This window comes from Alosa pseudoharengus, unplaced genomic scaffold, assembly GCF_046254945.1.
Source record: "Alosa pseudoharengus isolate Yale_2024_CS ecotype anadromous, Long Island Sound unplaced genomic scaffold, YU_APseudo_1.1 YU_APseudo_1.1_scf_4, whole genome shotgun sequence".
Classification (NCBI taxonomy): domain Eukaryota; kingdom Metazoa; phylum Chordata; class Actinopteri; order Clupeiformes; family Clupeidae; genus Alosa; species Alosa pseudoharengus.
Window position 1 is genome coordinate 35,805,357 of NW_027468774.1, and position 15,839 is coordinate 35,821,195.

At 41.0% G+C, this 15,839-nt stretch overlaps 1 protein-coding gene across 1 annotated transcript in view; it reads right to left on the bottom strand.

Annotated features, from left to right (window-relative positions):
- Positions 1-15,443, bottom strand: part of abca3b (ATP-binding cassette, sub-family A (ABC1), member 3b) — a 30,071-nt gene extending 14,628 nt beyond the window's left edge. Inside the window, exons 1-11 of the mRNA XM_076266061.1 lie at positions 15,206-15,443; positions 12,090-12,179; positions 9,849-10,107; positions 8,289-8,416; positions 7,753-7,918; positions 4,850-5,109; positions 4,112-4,228; positions 3,824-3,944; positions 2,591-2,764; positions 1,538-1,719; positions 1,205-1,351 (exon numbers count right to left, since the gene is read on the bottom strand). Coding sequence (XP_076122176.1) covers positions 1,205-1,351; positions 1,538-1,719; positions 2,591-2,764; positions 3,824-3,944; positions 4,112-4,228; positions 4,850-5,109; positions 7,753-7,918; positions 8,289-8,416; positions 9,849-10,107; positions 12,090-12,143 — 1,608 coding nt within the window. The 5' untranslated portion in view covers positions 12,144-12,179; positions 15,206-15,443. The remainder of the gene's footprint in view (positions 1-1,204; positions 1,352-1,537; positions 1,720-2,590; positions 2,765-3,823; positions 3,945-4,111; positions 4,229-4,849; positions 5,110-7,752; positions 7,919-8,288; positions 8,417-9,848; positions 10,108-12,089; positions 12,180-15,205) is intronic.
- Between the last annotated feature and the right edge of the window lie 396 nt (positions 15,444-15,839).

A 15,839-nucleotide genomic window follows, 5' to 3' on the forward strand; every position in this document is an offset into this window, starting at 1 on the left:
ACTCAAGACTTCAAGGCCATCATACAACGTTTTTAAGCAACAAACAAAATACTAACATAACAGTGAAGTTGTTCGTTTTCTCATGGTTTATTTTTTCCAAAAGCATCCTCTCCCTCTCTGTCTATTGCATTTATGTAAGGAGCTTGGAACAAAGTTGCGTTGTCTTCGTTTTCATTTTCCCTAGCCATATTTATGCTCAACAAATATCAGCGAGCTCAGCTCTGAGGTCATGGGAAGGCTATCAATGAACAGAAAACCATGTTGGCTAACAATTTATTAAATACTCCTGTTATTGTCGTCAACGACGTCGCTGTAGGCTACTGCCTTTTCAGCGCCTTCTACTTATGATTCAGTCTTTTGAATTCGTTTGGCCTTGCCATGCAGTTGTAGGCTACAACGTGCCGTTCCCTTCATGTGTTCTATAAAAATGTTGCATGCCCTCATGGACAGTAGCTCCGTGATGTCTGCATCTTTCCACGTCGGAGATTTTCTGGACAGCACTATGCCACTCCATCATAACACTGGCATTTAAGTCAGATCTAACCACATGGACGCACGAAAGAAACGTCACCAACACGCCCTCTCACTAGGTGTGAATTTTAACCGCATGTTCTACGCCTCGTTCAGACACAGCACATTTACATAATGTCCAGAGGAAATACTAGGGGGGAGTAGTAGAACAACAGGCTAAATTCGGACTTCCATATGACCGGTTATGTCGTTCAGATATATGGCCCCACCGTTTAACATCGGCAGAACCTCCGGTCTTACACGTATGTCTGAAAGCGCTTAATCTCACGTCTGCCTCCCTGAACTCTCAAAAATGAATCCAAAAAATGATTGTGCACTTTAGGGCTACAACTAACGATTATTTTTGATAGTGGATTCGTCTGTTGATTATTTTCTCAATTAATTGATCGATAAATTGTCAACGTTTCCCAAAGCCCAAGACTGTCCTAATATGCCTTGTTTTGTCCACATGGCAAAGATATTTAGTTAGTCGGTCATAGAGGTGTAAGTAAAGCTGAAATGTTTTACATTAAGAATTATTAGGCATTTTCTTTAAGAAATGACACTAACTGATTAATGATTACCAAAATAGTTGGCAATTGGTTTAACAGTTGACGACTAATCGATTAATCAATTAAATTATGCAGCCCTTCTGCACTTTTGTGCATTTTTGTGCGGGTGCATTTGAACGTACCTTGGCTAGATGTTTGATCTTGACTCCGGACACCAGGCCAGCCGGCTCCTCCTCTATGAACTCTCCCTTCAGTGCCTTCTCTGCATCCTCCTCTTCCTCCTTCTCCTTCAGCAGGGCAACACGTGGGGTGCTACACCAGTAGGAGGGCTACAGGGATTACAGTGGTTACGTCGGACACCTGTTGCTATTGTCTCCCCAGACATACCTACCACACTTCTATCTCGACGCGTTTATACTTAAAAAACAAAAAACAAAACTGGAGTTCATTGTCTAAATACCATGCACAGGATAACTGCGACTGGGATAGGGTTTTCGTTTTTTTTTGTGACTTACCAGCAGGAAGTAGTACCAGGGCCGCGGGACGCCATACTCCCCAGGGAAGACGGTCTCCATATAGCAGGCCAACATGCCATAGAGCACTGCATCCAGCAGCAGCAAGCCCATCACCTGGGCCAGCGAGAAGTCATCATCCACGCTCACCGGCTGAAACAGATTGCTCCACTGCACCCCTGTCCCTGTGGGGATGCACACATATGGAAAACAGATGAAAACAAAAATACAATACTCAATTAATACGGTGCTGCATGTATACATGGAAGAGAACCACATATGTACAATGAGTATACAATGAGCACTTTTCTTTCTGTATGAATGTTATTCTCTTTCTGTTTGAATGTTATTCTCTTTCTCAGGGTTCCTACACATTTTGCATTTCAGAATTCCATACTTTTTCCATACTCAAATTTCCAAACTTCTCGGTAGATTTTTCTGACCATATTCTCGACATTGTGGCCACTTCTAGTTTGGGATAACTCGGTTAAAACAAAGGTATGGACAACTGAAGTGAATTAAAAAATGACACTTAATATTCGTCCATTTAGCTGGGTCATTTTTAGTTGTATCTTAGTTGTATTATAGTTGTATCTTGACGATGGGGACTGACAGTTAAGCTACACAACAGTAGGAATGGTTCATTATGACCTGAGTGAAGTGATTAGTACTGCAAATGCAATAGTCTGGAAACACAAATATTTCTCCATACCCTTGTTTTTTTTTTCATACTTATCCAGACCTGGAAATTACTAAAATCAAATTCCATACTTTTCCAGGTTTTCCATACTGCGTAGGAACCCTGCTTTCTGTTTGAATGTTATTCTCTTTCTATTTGAATGTTATTTTCTTTCTGTACGTAAGTTGCTTTGGATAAATCTGCTAAAAGAATAAATGTAAATGCATACTTATATAAAATAGAATAGTTATTAATGCAGACATTATAAAAATTGTTATCAAAAATACTAATAGTAAATAGTTATTATAGTAATAGACTATTGTATATTTTAGAGCTGAAAACCAGTTGTAGACTGAAATTAGGGCAGTAGGGCTGACCTTTGCCTTCGAACATGCCGATGAGTTGTGCTCCCATCGCCATGGCAACATTTGAAATCAGGCAAGCGGAGACTTTTTGGGCGTGGCTCAGCAGGTCATAGCGTGGCCACAGAAACACGTAAGGCAGGTAACTCAGGAAGTAGATAAAACCACCTGCTGCAGCTGCAACGTTAGCTGTAAACACATATACGCACACACACACACACACACACAAACACACCAAAAAGAGTGGAACAAGTGTAAAAACAGTTGCTCTACAGGTTCAGAAAAAAATCTAAAAGTACATTTATGAACCCCACATAAAAACTCCATCCTTCTAATAGAACTGTATAACATGTGCTCTGTGCCTCATTCATTCACTCCAATGGACACACTGACCAAGGGCATAGAACACTTTGCGCTTAAAATGGAAGACTCGAGGACATTGAAAAATGGCATATCAAGGTTTTTTTTACATTCATAGGCACTAAAAAACCTGATGACAACTGACAATGTGCCATTTGGGCTGTAGAAGAGTTATGTATTAGGTATCCCTGACGTCTGTTGATGAAGGCAGCATCAGTGAAGGAAGTGAGGCATCTGGCAGAATAAAAGCACTCGAATAGGCACACAGGAATTCACAGGGAACAACCGGTCTTTCAGGGTTTTCAATGTCTCTTCAATAACCTCTCTAACAATAGTGTGTGTGGGTAATGATTTCTGTGTAGCACTAGGGATGGTCAGTCTTGTGTAAAAAGTCTGGTCAGTCTTGTGTAAAAAGATAGCTATGTCTGCAGGTTTCATTTCATTTTTATTAAACTTTTTTAATCAAAACATTAATTTGTGATCACATGTTTTCAGTGTCTGCATTAGTTGTGTCAAGTGTGTGTGTGTAAGTGTGTGTGTGTGTGTGGCAAGTGTGTGGGTGTGTCAAGTGTGTGGTTGTGTACTGCAGTAAGAAAGGGAATTGTCCAGTCAGCTGACTAAGATGACAAACGTTTACTTTAGAGCACAGCAGCCATGTTACTTAGATCAATAACACACTGACCCACCAATAAAAAAAACCTGCATCTTATCACTCCTAGTGTCCAGAAGTAAACACAAACATATGCTCTCAAAATCACAAACATATGCACCCAAAGGACACATACATGGCCACTTCATGTGAACTTCATGTGACATGACAAAACTCCAACAGCTGGCTCTTTCCACTCTCACTTCCCATTTTCCAGAGACCTTACCACACACACCCACCTCTGCAGAAGAAGGAGCTGATCATGAAGCTAAAGTTGATAGTTGCTACAGCAAACACCAGCAGGAAAACAAACACCAGGGTTGGATCGCTGTAGGTCAACACAGCTCCTTTGGTACTGACCTATCAGAGCACAGCAAAGCATTGAAAACACAGTCAGCAGACAATCATATACATCAAATCAATAATACAATAGGAAACATGCATACATGCATACATACATACAAACATACTGTACATACATACATATATTAACACAAAACTGCAATGATACACTCATGTCTACTGACCTTCACACAGAAGAGCAGTGTGACAAAGAAGATGGAGATGGAGAGGAAGAGGAGGAACATGAGGAACCAGGCAGTCCAATGGAGCCAGTTACTGAGGCCCATCATTCGCATGTACTCCTGCAACACAAGAGAATGCATTTAGTTATTAACAATGTTAATACTTGACATAAACAGTTGGTAAATACCCCTCCACATACACACTGAGACAAGCAAATCTGCAGGCATACTTAATAATAATAATAATAATAATAATAAGCTTTATTTGTATAGCACCTTTCATACACAGAATGCAGCTCAAAGTGCTTTACAGTTGGAGCATGTAACACAATAATAGAGAAGAGTTGATTTTGTTTCAACCTAAATTTTGCTGCTCTTATTTCTTCATTGTATGTGCCTTCTTATTTACTTTTTATATTGTTTACTTGAATGTTATGTTTGTCTGTGGACCTAATTGGTAAAATATGTCTTGTCTCCACCGTGGGATAGTGGAAAACGTAATTTCAATCTCTTTGTATGTCTTGACATGTTAAGAAATTGACAATAAAGCAGACTTTGACTTTGACTTTGACTTGAGTCAGTCATTATCAGTCATTCCTCTTCATTGCTGTGGCCATTTATGATCCAATCAGCAATGTATCAGAAATATAGATAAGAACATGTAATACACTTGAATCTCTCTCTCTCTCTCTTTCTCTCTCTCTCTCTTTCACACACTCACACACACACACTCTTCCAGACCTTGAGTTTCCTCTCTTTCTCCTGCACTACTGCTCGTATGATGTTGAGGGAGGTGTAGGTGAAGCTGAGCACCAACAGCAGGGGCAGCTGGTTCTGGATGACCAGAATAAACACGTCATAGATGAAGGCCGGGTAGGGGAAGCGCGACACAACCACACGCGTATGGGCCAGCAGAGACTTTGCCGCCGTTTTGTTGTATGCACGCATGATAGCCCGGTCCACCGCATGCTGAAGAGTGAGAAAGCCCTCACGATAATATCCTGCAGGAACACACACACACACAAACACGCCAAACACACACACACACACGCACACGCACACGCACACGCACACACGCCAAACACACACACACACGCCAAACACACACACACACATACACATACACACGCACGCACACGCACACGCACACGCACACGCACACGCACGCACACACACACACACACACACAACGAGTGAGAAATAAATAAAATACAGACAGATCATACACTCATGGACACGGAAATTGGGCTAATACATGTACATCAAATGTAGATGTAAATGTAAATCTAATATGTTGTAAACTATTAGTTTGCCAATCTAGTAATAATATGTTACTGTAATACTGTTACTGTAATAATATTACTGATTTTTGGCAATACAGCTCAGTACTTTTACACATACATATAAGACTATCTGTTTACACTGTGACAGAATAGAATGTTTCTGTGCATGTGTTTTGTGCATTTTTGCCATTCTGGCAAAAATCCCGCTTAACAAACTGGTGGAGCACATCTCAGAAAGTGCTCTCCCAGAAACACAGTTTGGCTTCCGCAAGTCCAGATCCACCACTGCCATGGTCTTACGGCAGGTGTTCAAGAAAAGCAGAGAGCAAAGTGCAAAGACCTGTTTCTAGTCGTCATTAACCTCAGCAAAGCCTTTGACACTGTAAACTGTGAATTGTTCTGGAAACAGCTCTGCTAACTTGGGGTACCATCCAAGTTTTTTCTCCATCCTGCAGCAGCTGCACGATGGGATGCAAGCCAGAGCCCTCATGGGGGGACTCCAATCAGTGTCAAGAAGTTGGGTCAACATTTGGGTCCTGGCCCTGTAATAACCGACGTCTGTAAGTCGATTTGGATAAAAGCATCGGCCAAAGGATTTAATAATAATAATAATAATAATGGTGTTCACCTGGAGTGCTGTCTTGACATAAGCCTATTCAATATCCGCCGACTCCAGACTCACCTCTGACTAAATACTGAAATAAACAACTGAATCCTCAAAGCTTTATCAGCCTTTGGACCAAAGTTGCAGTCTACCACACGGTGTGGGTCTCCACTCTGCTCTATAGAGCAAAAATATGGACCTCACAAAAAATACTGGGTAGACCACTATCCATAGGCCTGACCGCCGCCTTCCTCACCAAGCCCTTTATGGGAGACTGTTGGCGGACAGAAAAGGAGTTACAGAGACTATAGTAACCACCTGAAGCCCTGCTAAATAAATTCAAGTCATCTTGTGCCTCTGACACTCTATAGTTCAAGCCGGGCAGGTTACCTGTGTCAGGGCAACAAAACAGATATACAGTAGACCAGCTTTCTTTACTTTCTTTAAAGACATTCCAAACAACCTACAACCTAATGACCACATCAGGGCTCCCTTGCCCCTCCTGTGGGTGAGTGTGTGGCACATGTATTGGCCTCCACAGCCACATAAAGTGGCGCCAACGCCAACTGTGTCACCATTGGACACGATGGACAGTTAAATGAAGACTACTGCTCATTTCACTAGTTCGCCCATTGGAATGCTTGGTTTAGAGTGCTGACAACATCATGCAGCAACAGTACAGCTTGGTAGTTGGCCATGTCCTAGGATGCCTATAGCGTAGGGATTGTGTGGGAGTGAAAGCCTGTCAATAATTCCCTATAGGGTTCTCCTGAGTTTTGTTTAGGAAGCATCATTCAGCTTTACCCAACAGTGTAGAACGTTGAGCTGGTAAGTCTACGTCTGTCAAAAGACTGCTTTTCATCCTCTTTACCTTCTTAAAAACTGTTGGATAACTTCACTTCCCTTTGCACATTTACAAATTATTCTGTAGGCCTAATGTGACTGGAAATTACCATATCAATCTAAAGGAGGATAGATCATAGTTTGTGTATCTGTATACAACTGCAATTATGACTTGTGACAAGATTTGTCTATAAATGTTTGTAATTTAAATAATATGTAATTCATTTCCAACCCAGATGAGGTTTCCAGTATCTGTGAAGGAAGATCATCCCTAAATCAAGTATCTACACAAAGCTTTTATTTGAATAGGATATTTTTAGAAAATTTAGATTTTTAGGCTGTTTCCAGATCAAATTAAAAAAAGATAACTGTTACATGCAAACACTCACAGTACGGTTATCTTTGAATAGACCCTGACCATGACAAACAGCAACAGGATTAAAAAAGCTTCTCTCCACATCTCACACACAAACAGGCATCCCACATCATCAGAACTAGAGGATAACAGGGAAGTGCCACAGTTGTCATGGGAACCCTTATAGAGAGAATGCCCAGACTGAAGCTCCACAAGGAGCAGACAGAGCCAATCAAACTGCCTCTCAAACCACATAGCGAAGCAATCAGAAGGTTCCACCAAGCACAGAGAGCCCTGAGCAGGAGCAATGAAATGGCAGGGGAGATGTTTCCCACCTGGCTAGTGGCTACAACCACAATATTTACCCAATTGCTCTCAATCAGAGGCACATGCTTGCCAAAGGTCTTGTAAACATTCAAGTGATTTAGAAAATACGACAACAAGTATGTTGAAACATCTGAACCATGACGTATGAAATTTGTAAGCTTGATGATATGACACTCATAAAACTATCAAACACTACTGAGAGGATGCAGTGTTTGCTTTGGTGCCAGCTCACCTGGTGTGCCACCACGTGGGTCGTGTTGCTCCCGGGGTCCAGGTAACTGGAAGAGGGGGAAGAGGCTGAGCGTGTGCCAGTCCAGGTCATTATTGGGGTTCAGCTCCGACCTCTCCTTGGGAGGTGCAAACCGGGGGCTGTATGGGAACCGCAGGTGATAACTCACCTGGACATACAATAAATAAATAAAGAATTGTATTACATGCACTAGACTAGAGAAATCAGAGAAACTCTTGCATCAATGTTTGGTCATCACTTTTCCATCTAATGCAATATACATATTAATGCACAATCTACACCAAGTTGTCTTATTCTATCTCATTGTATTATTTTAAGGAACAGAAGAAATTAGCCTGTACATAATACTATAACTCTGCTGTATTACAGTTCCTTTTTAAAATTATATCACATATATAACAATTAAATTAAACCAACCCCAACAATATAACAATGTACTGTAAATTACAAACATCTGTGAACCTGTACACAGACACTGAACATGAGCACTCTCTTTCACTCTCTCCCCAACACTTCACCTCTAATGGAAGAGGCTCGTCATCATGGAGGAATGTGTTCTCAAACACCACCGCGGCCAGAACTTTCCCTGAGTGAGGATCTGTCTTCACAAACTCTTCAAATTGTTCTTCCGTCTCAAAGCCACGGACTGGAGACAAAAAGAAATAAAACATAAACACACACACACAAACACACAGACACACAAACACACACACTTCAGTTGTTGCACTGGCTATTCTCTCTTTACTTTGTGAATGTGTGCTTAAGAAAACACAACAGCTACATGAATCTAAAATTACAGGAACACCCTGCACAAAGAGGGTGTTTACCGTTGTTGTTACACCATGCTGTAAATCTGCTAAATCTGCTGAACTATCCAAATGAACAGCATTCCAGTCTTCAAGAGGCCCAACAACAAGCCCGCTGTGGCTCTGTACCTCAGAACTTGATAGCGTAGCCCCATCATAGTCCTGTGTAGTCTTCTAGTACTTGTTAATTTGCCTGGCACTTGGAACCATAATTCACCATGCATTCCAAGCTTATCTTTATTTATAGCTAGCTCTTAGAAATGGTAAAAAAAAAAAAAACATTGCGAGGTCATAAGAAAGTCACTGACAGAAAGGCACACCAGTTTTGCATTCCACAAACACAGACAATCTGGAGGTATGCACACAGAAAATGTGGTTTGACAGAAAGCAAACTATAGATCCCTGATGATTAAATAACAGGATCCTATTTCTTCTCTCAAGGATCCTATTTCTTCTCTCTTATCACTGAACACCATTCAGAAAATAGCTGTGTATTCTTCTCCAGCTAAAGCTTTCCCCCTTTCTTTATGGATAGTTTGTCCTAAACTGAATTCTGCTTCATTGCACCCTGCGACGTGCCCATGTTCCCATTAGCTAGTGCCCATGCGCTATGTGCCGCAGAGGAAAAGTTGCACACCCAGTGATACAGGCCTGACAGGCTAAAGCTGTTATCTAAATATACTGGATTGGCACATTGCACAGCTGTGCACAAGAACCAACGGGCATATGAAGACAATAAACATTAGTGCTATTAATGATTAACTATTTCTGGTCAATTTCATAGGTAGTACTACTGAATATTAACACAATTTATATTTCATTGGATTTATGGTCCATGTTTTTAACAGTAACCGTCGGAAGTCAAATGCGTCAGCCAAATGTAATGTAATGTTTAGTATGTTCACTGCTGCTGAAGGCTGGACCCAAATATCACAATAAAAATGCAGTTTATTAACAGTTCATTACCAAGGACTAATTCACTATTCTGTATGCCAAATCATCATATTGTCTTCCTCATGGCTTCGATGAGTAAGCCATTTCTGCCCACTCATGTGTTTACCATCATGAGCTTATGTCATGCTCTTTCCAAAAATACCAGTGGCCTTAAGCTAGTCTTTCATGCCATGAGAATGAAAAGAAAAGCTATTATAGGACTTGTCTGCACTATTCTAAATTCTAAAGAAACATCCTGTCCTTATTTTGGGGCCAATCAGATGAAGTGTTGGCATGTTTTTGGACCAATCAGATAGTGTTTTACTGCTTGGTACCCACCAGAGCTGATGGCCATGACCCCCAAGCTGCGCTGCACATCTTCAGCCACCTGGCGCACCACACTGGCATTGCCTGGCACATAGGCCAGCTGGAAGTTGGCAAACTCCATATGCAAGGGCATGTAGTCCACAGAGAAGCTGTTGTAGTGTGTTGCATTTGGGTAGTTCTTGAAGGGCACCCGCTGGCGCAGGACAATCAGGATGGCGGAGAAGAGCAGAGGCAAAGCGACTTCCACCAGCGTCACCAGAATCTGCCGCTTCTGTTGATGGCGAAGGACAAAAGGCAGTGGTGTAGTCTACGTGATATGCAGGACTACACAGTATACTCACTTAAAAAGCATCACCATCTCAGTATACCCACTTAAAATAGGCAATGATACGTATTAACATTTGGGGTTGATCACAGTATATCCACTACAGCTAACTACTACATCACAGTATATCCACTACAGCTAACTAGACTACACCACTGACAAAAGGGAGACAACAAGAGACAACAACAAGCAAAAATAAAGTAAAAGAGGGGATGAAACAACATGAAACAACTTCACACTGCCTGCGTCAGGACTTTTCCATAACTTCCTCTATTCTTGAAATACATGGCTGAGTGTGGTATATATTCACCCACTGAAACCTCTTGAAAACTGAAGAAAGAGGAAAGGAAGCTCAGCAGCATTATTGTTGTGGTAGTTATGCTTATCGTGTTTACTCTTTGACTGATAAGCTACTACCTATCAGACGGAAGCCAGATACTTTTAGCTTTGAGTGAATGCTGCATGCAGACAGAAACTGCTACGGTGAAGAGATATTCGCATTCCACACAACTGAAGCACAAGAGATAATATAGCCTACTATTTGTGAGTATAATGAATGGAGTAGTGCCACACATATTAGGCAGAACTACATCTGCTGTGACACTCCCATTTCTACTTCCTTGAATAGCAAGTACCTCATATGAACTCTCTCCCTTTTCTTCCTCCCTCGCTTCCTTGCTTTCCCTATCTTTGAGCCAACCCTTGTAAAGTCGCCGTACTGGGCCATATCTCCTAGCAACCACAACTGGATCAGGGAAGTGAGGGAGGGGTAACAGACAGCCTTTCAGTTAAGTAAGACTGGTTATACCTCTTACTGCTCAAAGAGACTTTGTTTTTCACAGTCTGCCCTTGAGCAACTCCCCAGTCTCACGTTGTAGTTACACCAGAAAAAAGATTATGTTAGCCTTATGTTAAGACTGTACTCTTAAATAAGCAGGCCACAACTTGTCTACTTTTACCGCTAATATGTTGCTCTGCAGCACAACTTAACCCATCACAATGAAAACCACCAGAAATTACTCTACAAAATTGTGCATAGCCTATACTGTTGTTCCAGCTATAAGATATTTGCTATATATCAGCTTTATTTGATATTGATCAGTATTATAGCGGCTTTGACAATAAGACCACAATACAACTTTGACAATAACACTAATAGATATGGATCTGCTGTTCTGCTGCCAATTCATCCATGAGGGCACACATGTACACAGATACAAGAGCAAAAACCAACATTGATTTATTTAAGTAGTTTTAAGTAGTATAAACCAGAGTTCACTGCAATTATTGCATGATTTCTAAACTGCTTATAATTAGGTAACAGTCCAGATTCCAATGCCACAGTGTAATGTAAAAGTGAACCAGGGTGTAAGGAGAAAACACTTCCTATCCCATATTCCGTCATGACAGATTTACATGGAAAACTGATTTCCCAGAGGTCATAGCACCCTTTTTTTCCAAAAACGAAATAGACTAACAATGTGCCTCTATTGTTGTAGAGTCAAACATTTGGTTAAATCTGGTCAGGTTTCCACAATGTGTCCCATAATCCACAGAGACCCCAAAGGGACATGGTGGGAATTTATTGTTGTTGAGGTGGGAATGCATTCTTGTATTTTGAACTGCTACTGATAGTTTCTTCACAATAATGTTATGTTCCATCGCAATGTTTTTGCGCTCCCTCACAATACGTTTTGCATTCCCTTTCAACAGTTTTGCGTTCCCTCACAGTCAAAAGTATTGCGAGGGAAAGCAAAACTATTGCGAGGGAACTACAAAAGGAGCTCTAAAAATAAATGTCCACCAAAAATTATTTCCACCATGTCCCTTCAGGGGCTCGGTAATAGATCCTCATCTTTACTAGGTATTTTTAAAGTCCTTCCTGATTTCAGGTATACATCTCTAACACATCAAACAGTCTTGCCAACCTGCTGTAGGTAGTTCTTCCACAGAAGTAATCCAAACTGCCGTAGCACAGCCATTCTGTGAGGTGAGAATGCAAGCCTGATTGACACAACCTGCAGAAAAGGGGTATGAGAAGCTAATCACATCAATTCACAAGGCACAACAGGCATCCTGAAGAAAAAAAAACAATCATGGATTTATCATTATATACAAACTCAGTTGCCCACAGGGAAAGATCAAACTGGCATAACGGATGGGGCTCAGGGGCATCATGCTCTTCTGGGAAAGACTTTGGAAAGATTTTTACCCCTGACATTCCACTCAACCTCTGATAAGCTTTTGTTTTTGATAAACATTTGTTGCTTTCACTGGTTAGTTGGTCAGGAGTGAGATGGTGAGAATGTAGGAGTAAACTGAAGACCAGGTGTATTTTCACCACTTTATCCAGCATGAGGCAGGCATGACAGACAGAGGAGGATGGTTGACACCACTATTCTTTCACACAAACTTACGTCACAGACCACTTGGAGGTGCAAACAATATCGGATTATTGGTTGATTTGACCATCAGTTAACATCGAAACAGGCACTTTACTTTGGATAGACAATAGAAATATATCATAGGAGTGAATAACGTCAAAATATCTAGACTGGAGTAACTCAACATTTGACACTTCCGATATGTTAAGTGTTCTAAAGACATCAAATGGCCCGTTATAGTTACCAAATTGATAGCCAAGGAGCCAGAGGTGAACACAAATGGATAGCTATAAAAACTGTGCTTTCATTATACAACTAAACACTACAAAATACTTTCATAACCCTCGAGCCAGCTCCTTACTATGTGATCTCAATGGCGACGCAGCGTTTGTTTGCACCTCCAACTGCATGGCGTACATGGTTACCTCCCAAAAACGCACTCAAACGCCCATAAATACCATATGTTTGTGTGAAAGAATAAAACAACATGTATGTGTATTTTCTTTGAAATATTGAGTAAGCAACTGCATTTAAAACCTTTGTTTACAAAAACAATGTGCTTGCTGTACTTCCAAAAGGATCCTGTACAAGATTAATGTACAAGTTTATTTCAACACTGATCCCTTGAACTTTTACTAATTTCTCAACTGGGTTTGGTTTGGTGCCAGCTAGGTTTTGTTTTGGAGTTAGACCAAGTTAGAGGTAGAGTAGGGTTAGGTGGGGAAACGGTTCTGCTTCTAGTGCCCCCCATCAAAAAGGTGTCTCACCTGTTAGCAGCACCATTAAATGTAAATATTTGCTCAATTACTCTTGTTGGTTTAATTCATGATAAGATACTTTATTGTCTGTTACAGGAGGGTTACAGATTTCTTTCTTTGACAAGGTTCCAGTCACAAGGAAACATTCCCACAATAAAAACAAGACATGGGGTGTTGAGGTATCAGCTGACTGTGGTGTTAATTTTGTGCTGTTCAGTATGGCTATTGCAGAAGGGGATGAAGTATTTCTTGTAGATGTTTTTACGGGCCAGTGGTACATTAAAACATTAGGCCTCATTTAGATTTGTATGCCAATAAATATGTTCCATAAACAATGTTAAACATTCAGATTAAGGCACATGCACCTAGAGCAATGATCAATTCTAATGTTAGGAATGACACTGGTGATAGCCTACAACAAAAATAGGCTATGTAGTTCCTGTAGTTCGTATCATACACTGAAAGACTACACTTTGCGAGTCGAGCAACAACACAGACCAGTTTTATGCAACACGCCATTTAGCCTGGTCTCTTAACCTATGCAGGCACCTGCTGCTAAACTGTTCAGGGGTTCCTTTTAGAGGTAACTTCAATCAGGAAACGCTTCACAAGACACAGAACAGCTCTAGTTACTTGAGAGAAATTGACCAGCTCTCAATTTCCAGGTTCCTATCTCATTACACCAAGGCAAAGTTTACCTCTTGTTGTTTGCTCTACAAAATAAAAGAAAGGCCTGATACTTTTGAACAATTTCATAATGCCTAATGAACGGCACGAAATCAAGACAAGGATTGATCGTTTCACCTTCGGATGGGTTAAACCAGGGATGGGCAAACTACGGCCCGCGGGCCGGATCCGGCCCGCCAAGCACTTTCATCCGGCCCGCCGAGCATTTCATTTAGGCTAGTTATCAGGCTGCTCGCTATTTTTTTCCTGCGATAGACGTTGGTTAGCTTTACTGCAAACTGCTTTTCACTCTCCTTAGATAACGTTTACAATGTCAATGTCAAAACATCATGTTAAATAGAGATAACATCATGTTAAACTAATTTAACTCTTAGTTATCTCCTTTGCAGCAGATCTAACGTGAACATATGCAATCCATTTAATTGGGAAAGCGTCTGCACTCACGAGAGGGAGAGAGAGCCGCAGGTTCCAGCTGGCTTGTGATTGTTGATAATTGATATCTCCTCCTTATAAGAAAGTTTTAAAAGGAAATCATGAAGGCAACAGTAGTTCCCACTACTGACCATTTAAAAACTGTGAGAGGGCCCAGCCGTAGGTACAGCACTAGCCATAGTGGAGCAGGCAGAAGATCATTGAGAAATAAACGTGAATTAAAGCGACTGTCTTAAAGCGATAGTGTACAATTTATACATTTGTTTAACAGCATAAAATTAGCAGTATTTTTAAAACAAATTAGCACTATTTTAAAACAAATACTTTTCATACTAAATTATAGGCTATAAAAAATGTATTTTTTTAGGCGTGTGTCGTCGGGGGGAGGGGGGTTGTGTGGCCCGCCGGCCAATTTTCAAAACCCAATGTGGCCCTTGAGCCAAAAAGTTTGCCCACCCCTGGGTTAAACACTGATTCAGAGAGGACCACTGATGCGGCCTAACAGCAGCCGAGTGCGTTTCGGCAAAATGCATGTTCCACTATATAGTGATTAAATATCCCCCATATCAAAAGGTACCTAAGACCCACAGCGATTGGCTAAGGCAGCTGTCCATTACGTTCTTTCCTTTCATGACATGCCTGCAAGGCTGCCGAAAATCGTTCATAATGCTATCAGAAATAGCTTTTGTAAGCTAATTTGCATTGCATCGTTCAGAATAATTAAGTTATATTTGAGTGAATATGATTATATAAAAGACAACATTACATTAAAGACAAAAATACCTCAGATTAGTCGGAATGGGCCCACAGATGTCATAGGTTGTCCTTTTTCAACGCAGTAACGTTACAATCGTCCGTTTTATTAGCGGTAACATTGAGTTATCCTCGCGTTCGGGCACCTGACCGCGGACGATTAACTGGAGGCTTTCCAGATAACAGAAATGTTAAATTATGAGTTATTTCGCCCTTAAAGCGATGACACTGCAGCATCCGACGGACAGAGCTTATCCATTGTGCGAACACACCATCATCAACAAACAGTCACGTGACCAGGCAAACCAGCCTAGCGTTATGTCACGTGACCTTTGTTTCAATTTCAGGGATAAAACAGCTGGCTCTTGGTGGATTTAACCGACGGTTTTGTGGAGACTTACAAAATATAGACGGACGCGTAAATACATCAGCTAAGAGATTAAACAAAATGCATGATGTAAATAAATCCATACAACACAATTAAGTATTATATGCTAGTAGCCTACTGGTGGCACTAATGGATCACCCATAATGTTGATCAAATGGAAGAATGATGCAAGTACAGGAAGTCAGGAATCACAGAGGCTACTTGTGTCCTTTGTCTTAGCAAAGATAAAACATTCTGAATGCAGTGGTCTTACCATACATACAATAAATAGCCTGT